Raw genomic sequence first — 18,953 nt, 5'->3', positions numbered from 1 at the left:
AAACGCAGATCTATGTATAATAAGAACGTAAATATCTTTTATATAGCAGAGTTAAAACAAGCATAGATCTGTGTATCATTGTCATTGGTTTTGATTATTTAGTACTAATGTCTTTATCTAGAGTTAGTTTTTATAATTGAAAGTTTTGAAGCTTGAATTAGAAAATTTTGTTTTCATGTGCAATTTAGAGTTAGATTGGAAAATGAGTTAAATATATAAGTTTGTTTTTAGAATTTGTTATGTTTTTAGAAAGTTTAAAGATTGTTTCATTGTCTTGTCCAAGTGCAATAGTTCATGTGTAGGGATGTGATAAGTTCTTTATCTTTGAAGTTTTTCTTGAATAATTGCATTCTTTTGGGTAGGTTTAAGTTGTTAACTGTGAGTTTTTAACTTAGATTTAGTTTAAGAAGTATTTTAGGTTAGTTTTATAAGTTTAGCTTAATTAGGCTACTTTAGCACATTTTTAGTGTAAGTCTTAGAATTAGCTTTGGAATATCCTAGGATCATAGAGTTTTAATTTAGATATTAGTGTCATAGTTTGTCAACTAGTATTTTAGCCTAAATAGATAGACTTGGATGTAGTTTTTAAAATAGGTCTAGTGTTGTTTTAGTTCTTAAGTGACATAATTAACTGAGTTCCTTAGTTTAGTTTAGTAGTTTAATTAGCATAAGTAGTCCTACAGTACATAAACCCCCTAAGTCTGAGCACGATATAATGTACGAAGGGATTTTAGGTAGTATGCTTCTGATGCGAATTAATTTTACCTTCGACATGTGTCTTTGTGAGTTGTTGTACGTTTGACCAAGATTTTGAACTTCTTTGACCACTCGTTGCAAGTAAGGCAGGAATTGAAAAAGTTCATTGACCACTTTTTGAATGGGTGGACAGGAGTTGAAAAACATTCCCTGTCAGCTAGTTGAAGTTAAGTCAGGAGTTGAAAAACGTTCCCTAACCTCCTATGAAGGGCTCGACAAGAGTTGAAAAATGTTCCATGTCGGCTAGTTGAAGGTAAGTCCGAAGTTGAAAAACGTTCTCTGACCACCTATGAAGGGCTCGACAGGAGTTAAAAAATGTTCCCTACCGGCTAGTTGAAGGTAAGTCAGGAGTTGAAAAACGTTTCTTGACCACCTGTGAAGGGCTCAGCAGGAGTTGAAAAACGTTCCCTGCCGGTAGGTTGCTCAAAGTTAGCCAAGTGGTTTGTATGTAGGATCCTGTCATTTGCACTGAAGAATAATAATTCGAATTTAAACGATCAAAAAAATGTTAGACAATCAGACTAACACATTTATGACTTAAACAATTAATATTATTGTATTTTGTTACAGGTCAGACGATCAAGCAAGCGAGACCATTCGGTCTTAAGTTGAACGTTTGAAGACAAAAATGATAAATCCATATTAGGATGTCATGGCCGAGATATTAGTGCTTAATGCCTTGTGACCGAGCGGGAGAGAGACCAAGGTTTGTCTGGGCTATATCATGCACAAAAGAAAAATTGTCTACCATGAATGGCCTAAAACCATGAGATAGGAAGGCTAACACGTTTTCGAGCAATTAACATTGGAGCATGTCCATGTTGAGATAATTGCATTAGGATGCGTTGAGGCTGAAAGGTCATAACCATTTGAAGACCCCATTCTTGGAGGGTGCTTCTGGTGAAGGACTCCAATCACGAAGCCTTTCCGTACTCAAGCCTTAGATTGACTATATAAATTATTTTAAGATATCCCTTATCATGTATGAATATTCCCCCCCGCAGATATGAACATTAGAATGGAGACAAATAAGAAAGCATTTCGTATGAAGTACATTGAAAATCTTCCAGCATTCACTGTTGAATTTAAAAATACCCTCTTGTTCATGAGGAAAGTAAGTGGCTAGTTCATCAATTAATTTATCATTTTTTTTGCACTCAAACAGAAAGGTTATTTAGTAGATGGAAAGGAGGATGACAGTGCCGCCCATTCGGAAAATGCAGTTGTAGAGGAGCATGGAGTAATCGTCACCGAAGTACTAATTGAGGTTTATGTTCTCTGTGCTGAGCACCAGGGTGTAGGAGTTAGGGTTGACTTTGAGAAGGTCCTTAGCCAGGTCAATAGAAATGAGTTCCGCACTGCATCCCATGTCGCTCAGGTTGTAGCTCTTGATGTTGTTCCTCAGCTTATAGTGGTTAACAATGAGTTATGCACTGCATCCCATGCCACCCATGCCGACGGGATTTTCCTCTCCTTCTCCAGCATGTTGTGAATTAAAAATGTTCTGATAATTCCTTGCAATTGTAGCTAAGGACAGTAAAGCAAACTAAATCTCAAAAGCAAAAAGAAAGGGATTCATTTTCTCCCCTTGAAATATATATATCAGAAAAAGTTCATCCATATTTTGAAAGCAAATATAGAGTTTTGGACTTATCTGTTCTTATATTGGCTTTTGTAAAAACAATTTTTTATAATCTTGCACTTAGTGATAAATAGTATGAGAATAAGAATGTGCAGGTGATGAATTTTTTATAACCAAAGCAATGATGCTGAGACCAAGCGCTCATCTGGTTCCTCGTGATTACACGGGATGTAGCTCAAGCTCCACGGTGGGCGCCAAAATGTTTCTGCTGAATGGGACGAGGATGACTCCTGCTCAACTCTTCTTCCTAGATGATTGTCTGCTCTCCTCCGTGCTCTTGGTGTCCGATCGATTTTTAGGAGCGACCTGCATAATATACTCTGACGCTCAAGTCAGAATTTTTCTTTGGAGGATGTCTAAAGTAATGCAATTAGGAAAGCATAAACATTACCTCGAAATTAAATCTCTATTTATACAATTTAGAAGATTTTGACCAATTAATTTACCTCTTAATGGTCCCTAACACCGGTCAACCAATCATCAATAGTTGCTAACGTATTAATTACACTTTAACTCTATCTAATTGTTGTCGTAACCGAATGACTATAGAGTTATTTACATAACCTAGAGTGTATTAAACGTGCCTTACCGAACAATTCTAACATTTTCTAACCCTATCGTGATATATATATATATATATATATATATATATATATATATATATATATATATATATTAATTTTAAAATTTAAATAAATATAACCATTTAATTGACTAATCCAAACCAAACTAATATTTTTTCACTTACATAGTGAGTCTAAAGAGACTAGACTCACTTTTACAACTATATTATTACTTCTCTCCATTATTCCATTTACTTAACATGGCCGTATAATAAAATAATTAGTCATGAGATTTTTAAACAATATATTAAACCTCATTTTTAAAAGTAATTGAAATAAGTTTAATATTCTTTAATTTATAGTACCTATATGTATAAAACAGAAGAATAACAATAAAAAACTTTTGTTTTTAATTCTTGATAAATTTGAGTATATTTATTAGGTTACAATTAAATTATAAATAACAAATTAGAAATAAAATTATAAACTATGAATTATGAATTAAAAATTAAAAATTAAAAATTATAAATTAATATAAATTATAAATTACACTGCCTAGAGCTTAATAAAACCTAAAAAGATACGAGGGTTTTTATTGTTTACATTATGTGATTTGGTCTGAACTCCCACTGTCAGTATCTGACTATATAAACCTGGTATATATAATCTTCAAACAATCTGATACCTCGTATCATAGACTGCGTTAGTGTCCATATCTCATTGAACCAATCTCAGCTCTTTTCTCTTCTCTTCCATGGCTACTCAAGGACAAGTCATTACCTGCAAAGGTCCCATTCTTTCATCGCAATACATATTTCAAATCCTCTCTTGTTATTAACATCTTTACATTTTGTGTATTCATACCTGAATCATTGATTGAAACTTTTGATTTCATGATGAAGCCGCGGTGGCCTGGGAACCAAACAAGCCATTGAGCATTGAGGACGTTCAGGTGGCTCCGCCGCAAAATGGAGAGGTCCGAATCAAAATTCTCTACACTGCTCTGTGTCACACCGATGCTTACACGTGGAGCGGCAAGGTACCTTATTTTTGTTCTGTCCCACTATTTTTTTTTTCTTTTGGCTTGATTGGTGTTTTCTTCTTCTGGGTATGAACTTGATTGGCAATGTAGAAAAAAAATTATCTTTTTGGTATTCACCTAAGTTTTTGCACTGCTAGGGTTAATTCAATGATATGTTTGATTGGTGCATGGAGATTTTTTGTCTCATGAATTTATTTTATATTGATTTTGCAGGATCCAGAAGGTCTTTTTCCATGTATACTGGGTCATGAGGCTGCAGGGTATAATATATAATAGAAAAAGTTTTGATGGACAGGATAAAATATTATAATTTATTGTTAAATATGTTTTGGTGCAGGATTGTGGAAAGTGTTGGAGAAGGTGTTACTGAAGTTGAGGTTGGTGATCATGTGATACCTTGTTACCAGGCTGAGTGTGGAGAGTGCAAGTTTTGTAAATCTGGGAAAACGAATCTGTGTGGGAAAGTTCGAGCTGCAACTGGAGTAGGGGTGATGTTGAGCGATCGCAAAAGTCGCTTCTCTGTTAACGGAAAACCCCTCTATCATTTTATGGGAACTTCCACATTTAGTCAATACACTGTTGTTCATGATGTTAGTGTAGCCAAGATTCATCCCAAAGCTCCTTTGGACAAAGTTTGTCTTCTTGGATGTGGTGTTCCAACTGGTATGTTAATTATTTTTATAATAAATACTCTTCACTACAATTTATAACTTGTTATCTGCTCATGTGTTAAAAATAATTCGTCACTGTCTGTCACCGTTCGCTATTCGCCACCGTTCGTCATCATTTTTTTGTCGTCGGACGCCTTGGACTGATGCACCTCAGCGCGACCCAACCCCTATGAGAATGTCTCCTAGGCCTTAAGCCATGTATGTCTCTTAGGCTGCCTTTCCGAGGTCAAAATTTGAGAGCCAAGCACAATCCTTCACTCATTCTATTTTTGTCAAAAACTTGCATTTCTCAAGCCTTGGAGCGTAAAAATTCATGGATAATTAGTTTAGGTGCTTTGATCATATTTCTAGTGATGTTTCATTACTTTCTTTATATTTCTTATTCTAAAATTCCTCGAGTAATTACTTTAGCCGATGAATCTAAAGTTACTTTTTAATGATCAAATCTCCCTTTCTCCATCCTTAAACCTAAATCATCTTCTTATTGTCTGTAATTGTCCTTTCAATCTAATTTTTCTAAGTCAATTAAACAAATCCTTGAATTGTTCCATTACCTTTGATGCAAATTCTTTTGTCTTACAAGAATTTAGTATTGGTCAATTGATTCGGGAAAGGATAAGAAGACTCTCCTATCTTGGTTCTAGAACATCAATGTCTTGTTTAGTATCATCATTTCCTAAACTTTTGCATGATTGCTTAGGTCATCTACATTTGTCAAAATTAAAAAAATAAATAAAATTTCTTGAACTTAGAAAAATTCAAACCTTAGAACGTGAGTTAAGTAAATTTGGAAAACATGTTCATTCTTTTTTTTTTCAAAAAGAATTGAAACATGATGCAATTCTATCTTTTCTATAATTCATTATTGGGGTTATAGTCGAGTCATTTCCTTTGGGTTTGACTATGTTATCACTTTTATTGATGAATATTCTTGTTGCACTAAGGTTTACGTAATGAAAGTAATATCTGAATTTCATAATATTTTTGAGTCTTTCCTTAATAAAATTAAAAACCAATTTGGCAAAGTGATATTAAAGGACCGATAATGCCAAAAAAATATATTTTTCTTCTTGTTTTTCTACTCTTTTACATTAGTCTACTTATTCTTATACACTCTATGAAAATGTTACAGCAGAAAGAAAGAATAGACATTTAGTTGAAACTTCCTGTACTTTATTGATTTGGGCAATTTACTTATTTATCATTAGATTGATGTTATCCTTATTGTTTGTCATCTTATTAATCAATCAAATGTATTCTTTTTATTTGAACAATCAAGTTCCATATTCCATTGTATTTCCAAATGAACCTCTTTTTTCAATTACTCTTCAAGTCTTTGGTTATGTTTGTTTTTGTACATTATGTGTCTCCAGGTTTGGACAAACTTTCAGCCCAAGCCATCAAATGTGTCTTCTTACCGTATTCTTGTCTTCAAAAATGATATCAATGTTATTCTCTTAACACTGAAAAATATTACATGAATAAGTGTCACATATTTTTAAGAAACTTTTTTATTCTCTTCATCTACACAAGATGTTAACTTTGTTCAACAAGTGTTGTCTATGCCTTTAGTTGAACCTTTTATCTATCCAATTACAAATATGGTTCCAACTTTTCCTACTAATTCAAATACTATAATATAGGGAGCAAATACTAATTAAGCCAGAAATTTATTTTCTTTAATGACAATCCGAGTGTAATTTATTTTTTACTAAAGATCAAGGTCATTGTGAATAAACCAAATGCATTGATGTTAGATATCATTTTCTTCATACTAAAGAACGAATTGAAGTGCTGAAGAATCTTATGAAGGAGAATCTTGTTACTATGTTCACCAAGTTTGTGAAGCAAGTTCATGCCGTGTTTGAAATTTCTCAATGGTGATTGTTGGTGGTAATCTCTGACAACATTGACGTAGAAGAAGAATCAAGTCAAGGAGGATATTTATTGAGTTTTTTCTTATTTCTTATTCGTCAGGTAGATTGTCTAATGGCAACGTCTAGTTGATGCTTCCAATAGAGTGTGTCGTGTCTAGTAAATATCCTTTAAGAAACATTGTCTAGTTTATCTTCTAAAGTATTAGCATCTGCTTGTAACTGCTATTAGATCATTTTTAAATTTTGTTGGGTTCAGATTGTCATTATTTCTCTCTCTCTCTCTCTCTCTCTTTTTTATGTAGTTAGCTATATATGCTAACTACAACTATATACATATACTTGATTACGTGTGATTGTATTCATGTTAATTTGTTATAATTTTTATTTTATTTTTGTCTAAGTGTGTACTCTGAAATTATTATCCGTTATTTATGTATTCACAAAACCCTTCAACAGAGAACCATCTTCATATTCTCTTCCTAAGTTTTCATATCTCTCTTTTATCCAACGAAGAGATTATGGATGAACAAACAAGTTTCATCACTAAATACTAATCGTGATATTACTCTCCTAGTTTGGTTGAACTCAAAATTATCCATGTCCGTTTTGTATGAGTTCTAAAAACAATATTGCTTGCTTAATATTGTACCCAATACAATTATTATTTTGTATGAAATTTTAGGTCTTGGAGCTGTCTGGAACACTGCAAAGGTGGAAAAGGGGTCAATTGTTGCTATTTTTGGCCTTGGAACTGTTGGGCTTGCTGTGAGTTTGTAAAATAACAGTAGTCAACTTTGGCAAATTTTTTCTTGGAGTCAGTGCTACCATTATGAGATGTGACTCAAAATTTGCACTTGCAGGTAGCAGAGGGTGCAAAAGCTGTTGGTGCATCAAGGATTATTGGCATAGATATTGATAGCAATAAGTTTGAAAGAGGTACACCTTAAGCTTATTGACATAGTTTTGACATGAGTGTGCCTTTAATGCTGTAAGTATCTCTATTATGTATTTTGACTAATACTTGTCAAATTCAGTGTATTAACCATCATCTGTGGATCCAATCATACAAAAACCACATTTTTTTTATGTTGTCTGATAAAGATGGTTTCATTTTTACAAGTGGGATAATTATAGCCCCAAATATGATCTGAGTATCTTTGTTCTTTGGGTTTGTAATTGTATTTATCGATTGTTGCTTCATGATTTTTCTTCTGTGTGCTACTTTAACCTATTGTTTATTTTCAGCCTTCGTTTTATTCATTTTCTACATAAAAAGCTGCATTTCTTCTTTTATTTACTTGTCTTGCTTCACTTGCAGCAAAGAACTTTGGAGTGACCGAATTTCTTAATCCAAAAGAACACGAGAAACTAATTCAGCAGGTCATAGTTGATCTCACAGATGGTGGAGTTGATTACAGTTTTGAGTGTATTGGAAATGTCACTGTGATGAGAGCTGCTTTGGAATGCTGCCATAAGGTGACTCTGCTGCATTCCTTCTAGTGCTATACCTCAATTTTTTGGCTCAATCCCTCATGCATAATACCATCATGGATGTAAAAAATAAGTAGATTTAATTAATTATTTAGTCTTTAATCATTTACAAATTTACGATTTAGTCCTTGTTCAAGCATTTTTTTTTTTATCTTTTAGCTCTTACCGTTTGCCTAAAGTGTGTTTTAGTATATATGATAGTGTCAGAACATCTTATGTTAAGTAAAGTAAAAGTATTGAAACATGTATATAATTAAAATTGATACTGTAAAACCCTTATAACTTCTTCTGATAGTTGTCTAACAATCAAAGTTGGTTTCAGAGTTAACTGAAATTAAAAAGTGAAGATGTTTCTGACATATTTTGGGCATGGTGAAACCATTTTAGTGCTGAAGGTTTTACATTATCAAACTGAAATTAGTGACAGTATTAAAACATCTAAAGTTAACAAAGTTAGTTGAACATTGATAGCAGAAAGTAATACATAAAACAAAGTTGTTAGTAAGTTTAAGGTCTAAGTTTAAGGTTGTTGAAAAATTGCAGGGTTGGGGGACATCAGTTATTGTGGGGGTTGCAGCATCAGGTCAGGAAATATGTACTCGACCTTTCCAGCTGGTGACTGGACGTGTATGGAAGGGAACAGCATTTGGTGGCTTCAAGAGCCGATCACAAGTGCCTTGGCTTGTAGAAAAGTACATGAATAAGGTAAAGGTTTTGAACCAGTGTTTGCATTAAGCTTAAATGTAAATATGAAAGTGAAAATGCATGATTAGTTTTATGGACAAAATATATAAGCTTGACTGAATCATTTTGCAGGAAATCAAGGTTGATGAGTACGTCACCCACAGTTTGACTCTTGCGGAGATCAATAAGGCATTTGACCTCATGCATGAAGGAGGATGTCTCCGTTGTGTGCTTGCAATGCATGAGTGATGATGAAATCAAGTAAAATCAATTATGACTATGTAGACTTCATAAAGACGTGCATGCATGCATGCCTTGATAATAATATGAATGTTATCTTCTCATGTCAGTTGGCATGAAAACTAGCTAGCTATCAGAATTCTTTTTGCGGTGGATTTAGTTTTAACTGTGCCAAATGTTGATACTGAATAACATTCGAATGTATGCTGTCACGGTAGCAAATATCTGCCAAAAAAGTGTGGAGTGAGTTATCACCCATACCAATTCTTCTTAAATAATCCTAGAGTGCAAACAGAGACACTGGATGACTCATGTCATTCTCCTTCTGTCATAAAGTACAAACTGTTTATAAATAAATTTTTACAAGTTTAACTAGGAAGGCCAAATCTTTACAAAGTTTCGAAATTAAAACACCAAATGGGAAAGTCTAGTCCTCTTGCACTTCTTTTTTTCCTTTACCAAATCATGCTCACACAAAAAGTGAATAATTTTTTTTCAGAAACCTTGCCATAATCAAATTTGATTAATTACATATATAATGGTTAAAATAAAAACTTAGTGATCACGTTATTTATGTACTTTTTTTTTCAACTTTTAATTATGTGAATAAAATGTAATAGTTTATCTTTGTTTTCATTTTTTAAAATAATAGGTTATTCTGACCTGAATAACTACACTATATATAATCCATCATCTCTTTGCTGCTAAATTAGTCCCTATTGCACTGTTTTTATCTAGTTTTATATTTATTGATTGTACAAAGGATTATAAGGAAGATGACGAAAGGCAATCGAGTGGAAAACAAAAATAAACAAACCACGTATAGCCAACAGTGGTGTGCTTAAGTGAAAATATAACCAGGACATTCTGCATAATGAAAACTATTATGCACCAAGAACTTATAAAAGTCTATAACAAAACTTATCAAATTATACATTTGTGCCAAAAAAATACATGCTACATAACATTGTACTTTGTTGACTACGTAATAAGGGAGAAGATTTGGACTCATTCAAGGGAGATTCCTCGTATTTTAGTACTATCATTGGCCACTAGACCTGCCTAACATCTTTCACTAACCAAACAATTTCAATAATGGGAAGGTAACTCTAGTTTAAAAGGAAGTCCATACAGTTGGAAGAACTACAAGCAATCTTCAAGACTTTCAGTTTGAAACATTCAACCTTTAAACCATGCTTGTTTCTTCCTTCATACATTTGGAGGAGCCCACTTTCCAGCTTTGAACTTGTTGTAAAAGCTGGATCTCTTCGATATAACATAGAAGACTGCAAATACATCACAGAGGAAATTCTAAACAAAACCAATGATAAAGGAGACAATACATTTTCGTGCACTATATTTTACCTGGGATTCCAAGAATGATGAAATTAGGCTCTTTGAGAACATCATGGAGTGTCCTCCTTTCATTCACTTTGATCCATTTTGGGGAACCTGTGAACATAAAAGATCACATCAAGTTTTCAACTGATCCTGATGTTTTATCTCGCAGGTTATATTTTGAAAAATCAAACAACAAAATCCATGTAATCAAATGGTTAAAATTTGCTTATATATATATATATATATATATATATATATATATATATTCTGCTAATCTTACACAAGCACTGCTTTATTTTTCAGACAAACTACTATTAATAATCACTTAACATTGATATGGTTTGAGATATCCATTTTAGAAAACATATAAAACCATTGGATTCATCTGACAGCTTAAGCTTTTGGAATAGTTTACATCTAAAGCCTTCATGACCAATCACTGAGATGATTTTTGTTGTCCTCATTCCTCTAACAAAAGGTTGAGTTTTAGTACACAGTAGATGGGTCTGTGAATTATCCCCGCTTCAGTCCTAAAGGGCTCTTATGTGGGGTATCAGCAAAGTAATATAAAAAGCATTCAGTCGTCTTCACACTTTGGGTACGGTTGTTTCATGACAATATCATTCAAGAATTATTTGATCAATCCAAGAACATAAGACCTAAGAATTTAGACAAGGGAGGAGGATTCACCATTCATGTGCATATAATTAATCATAATTTTAACAGTTGACTTTTCAATCAATAGTTAGAAGTCCTCACTTTTCTCTGGGTATTCAATCCTTACTCTAAGAGAAGTCAAATAGAAGTCCTAATTTAGCCAAGGATTAATTATTTGATCAATCCAAGAACATAAGACCTAAGAATTTAGCCAAGGAAGGAGGATTCACCATTCATGTGCATATAATTAATCATAATTTTAACAGTTGACTTTTCAATCAATAGTTAGAAGTCCTCACTTTTCTCTGGGTATTCAATCCTTACTCTAAGAGAAGTCAAATAGAAGACATAAATTTGGCAAAACAAAAGAAGTTTTTAACGTACATTATGCAGACGTTTTGCCTTGCTAAGTGTGATGCGGCTGTTTTCTTTAAGTGTTATGTATTGTAATCACTTGAGCTTTTAAATAAGTTCTTATTTGATCAATTTTGCAGCGACCAGTTAAATATCCATTATAACATTGGTATTAAACTAACTATGTTTATTTTAACTGAAAATTTCTTCGTTGTTGCTTTTTAATTTATTTGAATTTTAAAAAAGGATTAACCAAAATTTACCAAAGATATTGAACAGTTCAAAATCAAATTTAAGACAAGCCATGTATCAAATATTACAATGTCAGTTTGAACTCAAACATTTCCGAAATACTTATTTCTTATCCAAACCAAACACCTTCTGAAGCATAATTATAAAGATTAGACAAGTTCGAAAAGTTTTATCATACATCACAAAAATGGTTCACCGAAAATTAGAGCAATACATGCTTTCCTCGTATTTAGATTGCAATACTTCATACATTATAAATCACTAAAGAAGGAGAAACTAGTAAGACTCAAACATCAACAGCAAAGGAGGAAAAGTAGTTCAGAAGTAACATACCCGTTTGTTGCTTATAATCCTCAACAGCATCTTTCTCTTCATCACCAAGACTATCACTGTGAGCAGCTGCAGTTCCTTCTAATAGACAACAAAGAAGTTTTTCCTTCGATAGACAATGTCCAGAACCAGCCTTATAAATCAGAAACCAAAGGTGAGAAAAAATGCTTTGAAATTGTCAAACATCCGATACATAATACATCAAATTAGAACTATGCTCCCAAAAATTGATGTTGCAAATATAATCTTAGTAGTCCAAGTTAGTAACAGAAAAAAAATGTTTATAAAAGAAAACGTGGAATGTGATGATAACTACTCAACAAAGAGTCAAAATGAATTGAAGATTGGGCTTATGACAACAACAATTATGTACTTAAGTTGTATCCAAAGCCAACTTTTACTTTCATTTACAATTTCCCATTCAGATTTGATCACCATTGGGACCATTTGACACATTTTGAGATCTATATGTGCAAACTGAAGCGACATTTTTTTTATTTTTTTTATTTTAAGATCCAGAACACAAGCTTGAGTATTTATGTAAATAACCACAAATTTTGCATGCCCAAAGTCCCCAAGTGCTGATTCCATAAAGCATCCCCTGCAGTATCCCATCCTTAAGTAAGACAAAATACAGATGAACTGTTTACAGTTGATATATACTACATACTGATATGATCTTGCCCCATGTGAAATTCAAAATTACAATTTACATTCAGAAAAACAAACACAGTCAAACGGCAAAAGAATTTCAAGAGCTTACCTCATAGTATAATTCAATAAATTCACGTTTGTAGTTGTTTTCAACATCCCATGACAAAGGCTGATCTTCTGCAAATATGTTTGATAGCTAAGGGTGCATGTAACACATTCATATTCATAAAAAATTGCTTTCCTATCACCCAATTCTCAGAAAAGGATATCATATCAAGGTGAACCGAAAACATGTCAGTCTCGCAGAAATCCTCAATGAAGTCACTAGACATAACCTCTGCATACAGAAGTACAACAGGCCAATGAAGGATATTACTTTTATCCAACACAGGTTTCTTTAATCCAGTAAGTTCTCGATACATTGCCTTTCCGATCTTCAAGCCTCTATATTCTATAGCAGACACAAGGTCCTGCATGTTTTTTGTTTAGTAAACAAGGGCATTGGCATTCATACATCCAAAACAGATATCAAACACACAAGAAAACAATTCAAAATTCAAATTCGATACTTTTGCCTCTGCAACAGCCTTCAAGACTTGAGCCTCATGTTTTTCCTTCTCTGATATCTTCAGACCAATCTGTCTGTCAAGCTTCTTCAAATCCTCATTATTGGGGTCCAACTGAAGACCCTTCAGACAATATTCTCTTGCTTCAGCCAACATATTTAGTGAAAGGGAAGCTTTGGCAGCTCTATAAATTGCCTAGTCACAGTTGGTAACACTTTCAGACAACAAACCAGGCAATTATAATCATAAAGAAACAATCAAACAACCACAAACCTTCAACAGAAATACCTTAATATTTGAAGGGCACAACTTGAGGGCCTCTTGAGAATCTACGAGAGCACGTCTAAGATTTCCTAGCAGCAAATTAACATGGGCTCTATTTGAAAAAAGAATAGAGGTCTCAGAGTCACCCAAGGCCTTCTGATCAATTGCCCTTGTGTAGCAATCAATGGCATCAGAATAATGCTTCTTACCCATCTTCACATATTGGTTACCCTTTTCCTGAATTTGAAGGTTGAACTGGAATCAAAAGCCAACAAGAGAAAAATAATGTTTATTTAGCATTCCCAAAACATTAATATATACCTTGAATTCAAAGGCAGCAGACTCTTTGAGTGCAGCAATGGCTTCAAGGTCAGCCTTCTCGCTTTCTGTTAAGGGCTCCGAACCCTTTTCCATCCACAGCGCCATCTTCAATTTCTTCGGCTACTGCCTCTCAAAGCTTAAAGTTTAAAGTTCAACTCTTTCTGCAGTTTCTCTGTTGGAGACGAATTCTACGGTGTGGACGAGTTTTCCTGCTCCGTTAGATATGTCATTAGAATATTCTGTGGTTCAGATTTATCAAGGGCAACTTGTATGTATTAAAAAAGTTGTTATTCTTCTTTTCGGCTTAATTACATTTTAAACATAGGCTATTATTATTACATTTTGGATTTGGGGTAACAATTAAAACAATCCTTTATATTTTTTTTTTCTAAGTTCTCTGACATTGAATGAATACTTGTAAAAAATATTTGATGATCTATTTATAAAGTAAAATATTAAATTCATAATAAAGATATAAATATATTTTACTTGTAAAAATATTTAATTTATGATGTGATCAACTAATATATATTTAACCGATATGTTGTTTATTTTTCAGTGCACCCATTCGACCTAAAAAAATAAATAAGATTGAAAACGTTAACAGTCATATATCAAAGATCAATCGGTCATACAATATATTAAGATTTTTGTATCAAATAAATAAAGTAATAACTAAATGGTATTTTATCATTAATCTACAAAAGTTATGATAATTAATCTACAATTACATCTCAACCCTTGTTCAAATCAAGTATTATACTGAACAACCACTGCATTATGCTAAATTAGAAAGACAAATGTTAGACCAAGTGTAAATACGATTTCGATTAAATTTATTTATTTAAAATAATATAAAATAATACGATTTCGGTTCATCTAAAAAAAATTGAAACAAGCTGTAACAAAGTGAAGAATTTTAAACCTTCAATAAGCTATGAACATTGCATAGCTTCTTCACAAGTCAGTTTTCATTCTTCAAAATTTCCATTCGTTTGGTTTTAGGTCTGGATGCTCACGAAGGTTATTGTTTTGGTTATGGGCTGAGTTACTACATTCTTTCATAATTTGTTTTTTTGTCGTCCGGTTTCATTCTAAGCTTTATTGTCTTACTCTTTCGTCCGGGAAAGATCCTGTCAAAAATTCTCGGATGTTAAAATCAGTATACGAACCGTTTGACAATTCAATAGAACAGTAATAAATATGCAGTAAATGCAATCTATCTACCACTTACATTTGACATGTATTTATAATTTTCGTTATGGGCTTAGGATTAGTGAAAAGTTAATCACGACCCAATGGTTCTAATCGATATTTACCTTAATCATCATCTTAATGCCCAGAGAACCTACCGGCCGGTCTTAGTCTCTGTCCGGTTAGGTTGATTCGACATTGTCCTCTTTGGACCGTCCGGTCCGTATGGTACACAAGCCCCCCAAGCTCTAATGCACATAGTGAACCTTGGGTTTAAGGCCGACTAATATCTTGGTTATGGGTGTGGGGGCTCCTGTTGTCGACCGTCCGTCCTCGAGGGCGTGCAACTTGGCTACTGGCCCAACTCTGTTGGGCTTTTGCTCACCAATTTTTGAAAATGAGTTTAGGCGGGAATACAAGTATCGTACGCATAGAGGCAGAAGTTGAAGTGTCCCCGCATCTGGACCGTTAATCGTGACAATTTTTGACGGTGAAGATGCATCGACGGTTACAAAAATTTTCCTATAAATAGAAGCGTGAAAACGATGTCATTTTCACTCTTTCCTCTTCTTTTGTCCTTAGAGCATTCTTTTTTCCCTCAGGTAATAAATGGCAGTCGTCCATGTTGAGTCTTCTTTGGAGTCGTCAGGCAGAAATGGCGGGGGGTTGACGAGCGGTGAAGGCGAGCGTAGTTCTTCTCCGAGCTCGGTGTCGTCCTCTTTTTTGGAAGCGTCCGACCGGTCACCGGGATTACGCTCTGTTGTAAATAATGACGATTAGTCGCTGGAGCCTAACTCCCCCATGAGTGTGGATAAAAGGATTATCTTCGGGATACCCATCCATCTTCTCAAGGGTGGTATTCCTGTAGATGATGCGCCATTGGAACCGGACGGTGACAGGACCGTTATTCCGGGGTACGACTGGGCACCACACGATGCCAGTTTGTTCGCATCAGAGTATGGTACTAAAAAGGCGTTAACGTGGAGAATCGGTCGGCTCTACATTGTCAAAGACGTGGAGGATTCCCGATTGATATGGGCATGAGTCAGCCTGAGGAACGAGTAGGTTTATCACGGGAAGGGGTCGAGTCCGGATGATTTCTTCTTTATGTACGTCAATTTTTTCGATCAACTCTGTATTCGGGTGCCTTTTACTAAGTTTCAAATGGTCGTTCTCCAAGAGTTGAACGTGGCCCCTGTACAGCTACATCGAATGCTTGGGCAGCCGTCCAGGCATTTTTGGCGATGTGTTCGGCGATTGGAATAACCCCAACGATCCCGATTTTCTTTCATTACTTCGACGTCCGCCCACTCCAGAAGGGTGGTTGGGTTTCTTTGACGTCCATCAAAGATAAGACCCTCTTCCGTCCTTATTCTAATTCGTAAGGGAATTTTAAGAATCAATTTTTCAAAGTCATCATTGACGAGGCCGGTCGTCATGAGTTTCATGATGCGGCGGGAAATCCTTTGTTCCCTTTTTATTGGATAAGGAACACCAAGAAAATAAAAGCCTACTCAGTTGGTACGATGAACCCGGTCGATTTGAAAGTCGTTCGAACCATCAACGCTCTCCCTCACTGCCTCTCTGCCCGCAACTTAGTTCAATGCCTTAGTCATGTGGATTGTGAACGAAAGACGTTCGGTATGGTATTTTATGTTCAGTTTGTCTTTTTCAATAGGTCGATGTTAACTTAGCTTAATTTTCATGTTTTTGTCAGATATCATGTCTGCTCCTCTTCCCCGCAAATCCAACTTCATGGCTTCGAGGAAAGAAGCTGGTGCTAGCTCTTCGAGCGTCCAGGAACGGGTCCCCTCGACCACTCTCCGTCCTCCTATTATCAAACGTGCATCTTCTACCAGTCGGATACCGGCAGTTCCTCCGGCCGGCTCCAAGGCCGCTCCAACCGTTAATGTCCCTGAAGGCGTTACTGCTGCTGCGGGAAGTGAGCCCCCACATAGCCTTTTGGCCGTATTCGTAGACCCTTCTTCTGAAGCGGCCACCACTTTCGCTTAGGCCTTTGTTAGGAAGAGGAAGGTGCACAAAGAAGAGAAATATGCCTCCAAGAAGGGGCGTAAGGAGAAAGAAGGGTCCTCCTCCCGATCATCCTCCAAGAAGAGGCGCAAAGGAAAATAGGGGTACTCCTCCCACCCGCTTCCGGATGGAGTTTTTAGCCATGCGTTCAACATGAGTGAACCAACGAAATTTCATGAGTTCAACACACCGGGTGTTAATCGAGCCAATGTCGGAGGCAGAGTTGACTAATGCTATGCTGGAAATGTCTACTCGGGCAGCTTCTATGGCTTGGTATCTCAGGGAGTTTGTTGATCGTAGGGGAGCTGGGGACGTCCGGGCCGAGCTGCTCGTCGAGAAGAAGGTTACTGAGGATCTTCGAGCGGCCATGGAGCAGGTGTTGATGGCTTAAGACGAGTCCGATAAGAAGAATGACGAGCTCCAAGCCGAACTTGATGAAGTCAAGGAGGAGTTAGCCGAAGCACGAATCGGCTTCGCAACACTTGGGCGAACTACGACCGGTTGGTGGATGAGTGCGGGCAGTTGAAGGTGGTAGTTGCCCGCCATAAGAAAATGGAGGACAGATTCCTCTAGAAGAACCGAGCACTAGCGGACGACTTGGCGAAGGCCAAAGAGAAGATATTTGAGTTGAACGCGGGTATCGTGTTTGAGCATGAGGAAGGTTTCAACTAGTGTCGTCAAAATAGGTTGAAACCCGTGAGCCAACCCGGCTCACCATGGGTTTGAGCCGGGTTGGGTTGGAAAAAAATGCAAAATTTTTTATGCGAGCCAATTTTGACCCGGCTCACTAAGAACCCAGCTCACACGGGTTGAACCCGTGGTGTGTCGGGTTGGCTCACCAACCCACCTAATTTTTTTAATTAAATTAAATTAATTAAACTAATTATTCAAATCCTATTTTTTTATTGAAACCAAATTAATTATTCAAAATGCACAACCTTTACTTAGTAATAGAGTCTTTCGTGATGTTGTCTTTCCAAAAGTTCCCCTCTACAAATGAAACCCTAAGATTATAGATTGGATAATATTATAGATGGAGATAAGGAAGAAGATGTTTCAGGAGAGCATAATATTGTGGATTTATCCATTCAGGACTCAAATTTAATAGATGGATAATATTATAGATTTGATAATTCAGGAATATATCATTTGTTTTATCTTGTTTTTAGACCTATGTACAAACATGACAATTTTATCTTGTGCTATATATTTTTGTTAACGGCTATATGTAGTTTCTTAGTCAAACAGTTGTGTATGTATCATTAAACTAAATTGGCAAAATTTTATGCTTGATAGCTTAGAATATATATATAACAATATATTTCTTTTCTTTCATTTTCTTTTATATCAATTGGTCCAATTATTACTGTTTCAATTTGATCGATCAAAGTAACATGTTATAAGAATCTGAGAAGAAGAGAGTGAAAAAAAGTTAATTAAGTGAGTCAATGAGCCAACCCGTTTAACCCACCAACCCGTGGTGGGTCGGGTCGAGTTCGATTTTTTTTGGCTCGCTAATAAATGAGTCGGGTTGGGTTGGCTCCCTAAGTGACCAACCCGTGGTGGGTCGAGTCGGGTCGGGCCGGGTTACCCGTTTTGATAGCTCTAGTTTCAACAAAGCTCTCCGCCAAGCGTCCGTCCTAATGGGAGTCAAGGAGTCGTTCGCCCTGGGTTTCGACATGGAAAAGGACGTGTTCGATGGGGTCTTGGTCCCACTCGAGTCGCCAGCCGCCGAGGAGCATCAACCGGAGTTGGAGAATGCTGATGCTGTAGAGCAAGGGGTTGGGGTTGAAGACAAAGATATCGGGGATGCCGAAAGGGTTAATGCTGCCGACAATGTTGACGGCCGTGGTGCCAGATAGGGTTTTTAGTTTTGTTAGGGGTTGGTTTTTGGTTAGAAACAATTTCTTGATGTAACCATACATGTGGCCGGGCGACCAACATCATAATGTTTGCTAGGTGTTGTCTTTACCGGTCCACTATTGACTTTTTATATACCCTCTTTGCGTTAATATAATTTCTT

The 18,953-nt window shown here is 35.6% G+C and overlaps 2 protein-coding genes across 3 annotated transcripts; one reads left to right on the top strand and one right to left on the bottom strand.

Moving 5' to 3' along the window:
- Positions 1 to 3,590: 3,590 nt before the first annotated feature.
- LOC124823947 (alcohol dehydrogenase class-3) lies at positions 3,591 to 9,099 on the top strand. The gene is made up of 9 exons (XM_088096753.1): positions 3,591 to 3,749; positions 3,864 to 4,000; positions 4,217 to 4,263; positions 4,341 to 4,666; positions 7,234 to 7,316; positions 7,412 to 7,487; positions 7,870 to 8,027; positions 8,586 to 8,747; positions 8,859 to 9,099. Exons 1-9 carry the CDS (start codon positions 3,716 to 3,718, stop codon positions 8,973 to 8,975), a joined length of 1,140 nt encoding a protein of 379 aa, XP_087952879.1. The 5' UTR covers positions 3,591 to 3,715; the 3' UTR covers positions 8,976 to 9,099.
- A 766-nt stretch (positions 9,100 to 9,865) lies between these two features.
- On the bottom strand, positions 9,866 to 13,928 carry TPR2 (Tetratricopeptide repeat (TPR)-like superfamily protein). Of its 2 annotated transcripts, none has more exons than XM_047296289.2 (8): positions 13,706 to 13,926; positions 13,409 to 13,621; positions 13,124 to 13,315; positions 12,824 to 13,024; positions 12,664 to 12,741; positions 11,904 to 12,033; positions 10,332 to 10,418; positions 9,866 to 10,252 (listed from the first exon to the last, which is right to left on the bottom strand). In XM_047296289.2, the coding sequence occupies exons 1-8, from the start codon at positions 13,808 to 13,810 to the stop codon at positions 10,176 to 10,178; spliced, it is 1,083 nt and encodes a 360-aa protein (XP_047152245.2). In that variant the 5' UTR covers positions 13,811 to 13,926; the 3' UTR covers positions 9,866 to 10,175. The 2 variants fall into 2 exon arrangements, 1 of the variants encoding a protein (XP_047152245.2); XR_015781435.1 differs by lacking the exon at positions 9,866 to 10,252 and adding an exon at positions 12,450 to 12,501 and having other exon boundaries at positions 13,706 to 13,928.
- Between the last annotated feature and the right edge of the window lie 5,025 nt (positions 13,929 to 18,953).

Source organism: Vigna umbellata, chromosome 8 (assembly GCF_029865625.1).
Source record: "Vigna umbellata cultivar VRB3 chromosome 8, Vumbellata_1.0, whole genome shotgun sequence".
NCBI classification, from domain to species: domain Eukaryota; kingdom Viridiplantae; phylum Streptophyta; class Magnoliopsida; order Fabales; family Fabaceae; genus Vigna; species Vigna umbellata.
This window is presented reverse-complemented; position numbering and strand designations above follow the sequence as displayed.

Excerpts from the sequence above, each read along its gene's own strand:
- TPR2 (XM_047296289.2), bottom strand. The coding sequence starts at position 13,810 with ATGGCGCTGTGGATGGAAAAGGGTTCGGAGCCCTTAACAGAAAGCGAG. Across the intron at positions 12,034-12,663 it reads TTATTGAATTATACTATGAG|GCTGGTTCTGGACATTGTCT; the intron begins GTAAGCTCTTGA and ends CTGATTTATAAG. Across the intron at positions 10,419-11,903 it reads GGATTATAAGCAACAAACGG|GTTCCCCAAAATGGATCAAA; the intron begins GTATGTTACTTC and ends TTATGTTCACAG.
- LOC124823947 (XM_088096753.1), top strand. The coding sequence starts at position 3,716 with ATGGCTACTCAAGGACAAGTCATTACCTGCAAAG. Across the intron at positions 4,001-4,216 it reads CTTACACGTGGAGCGGCAAG|GATCCAGAAGGTCTTTTTCC; the intron begins GTACCTTATTTT and ends TTGATTTTGCAG. Across the intron at positions 8,028-8,585 it reads CTTTGGAATGCTGCCATAAG|GGTTGGGGGACATCAGTTAT; the intron begins GTGACTCTGCTG and ends GAAAAATTGCAG.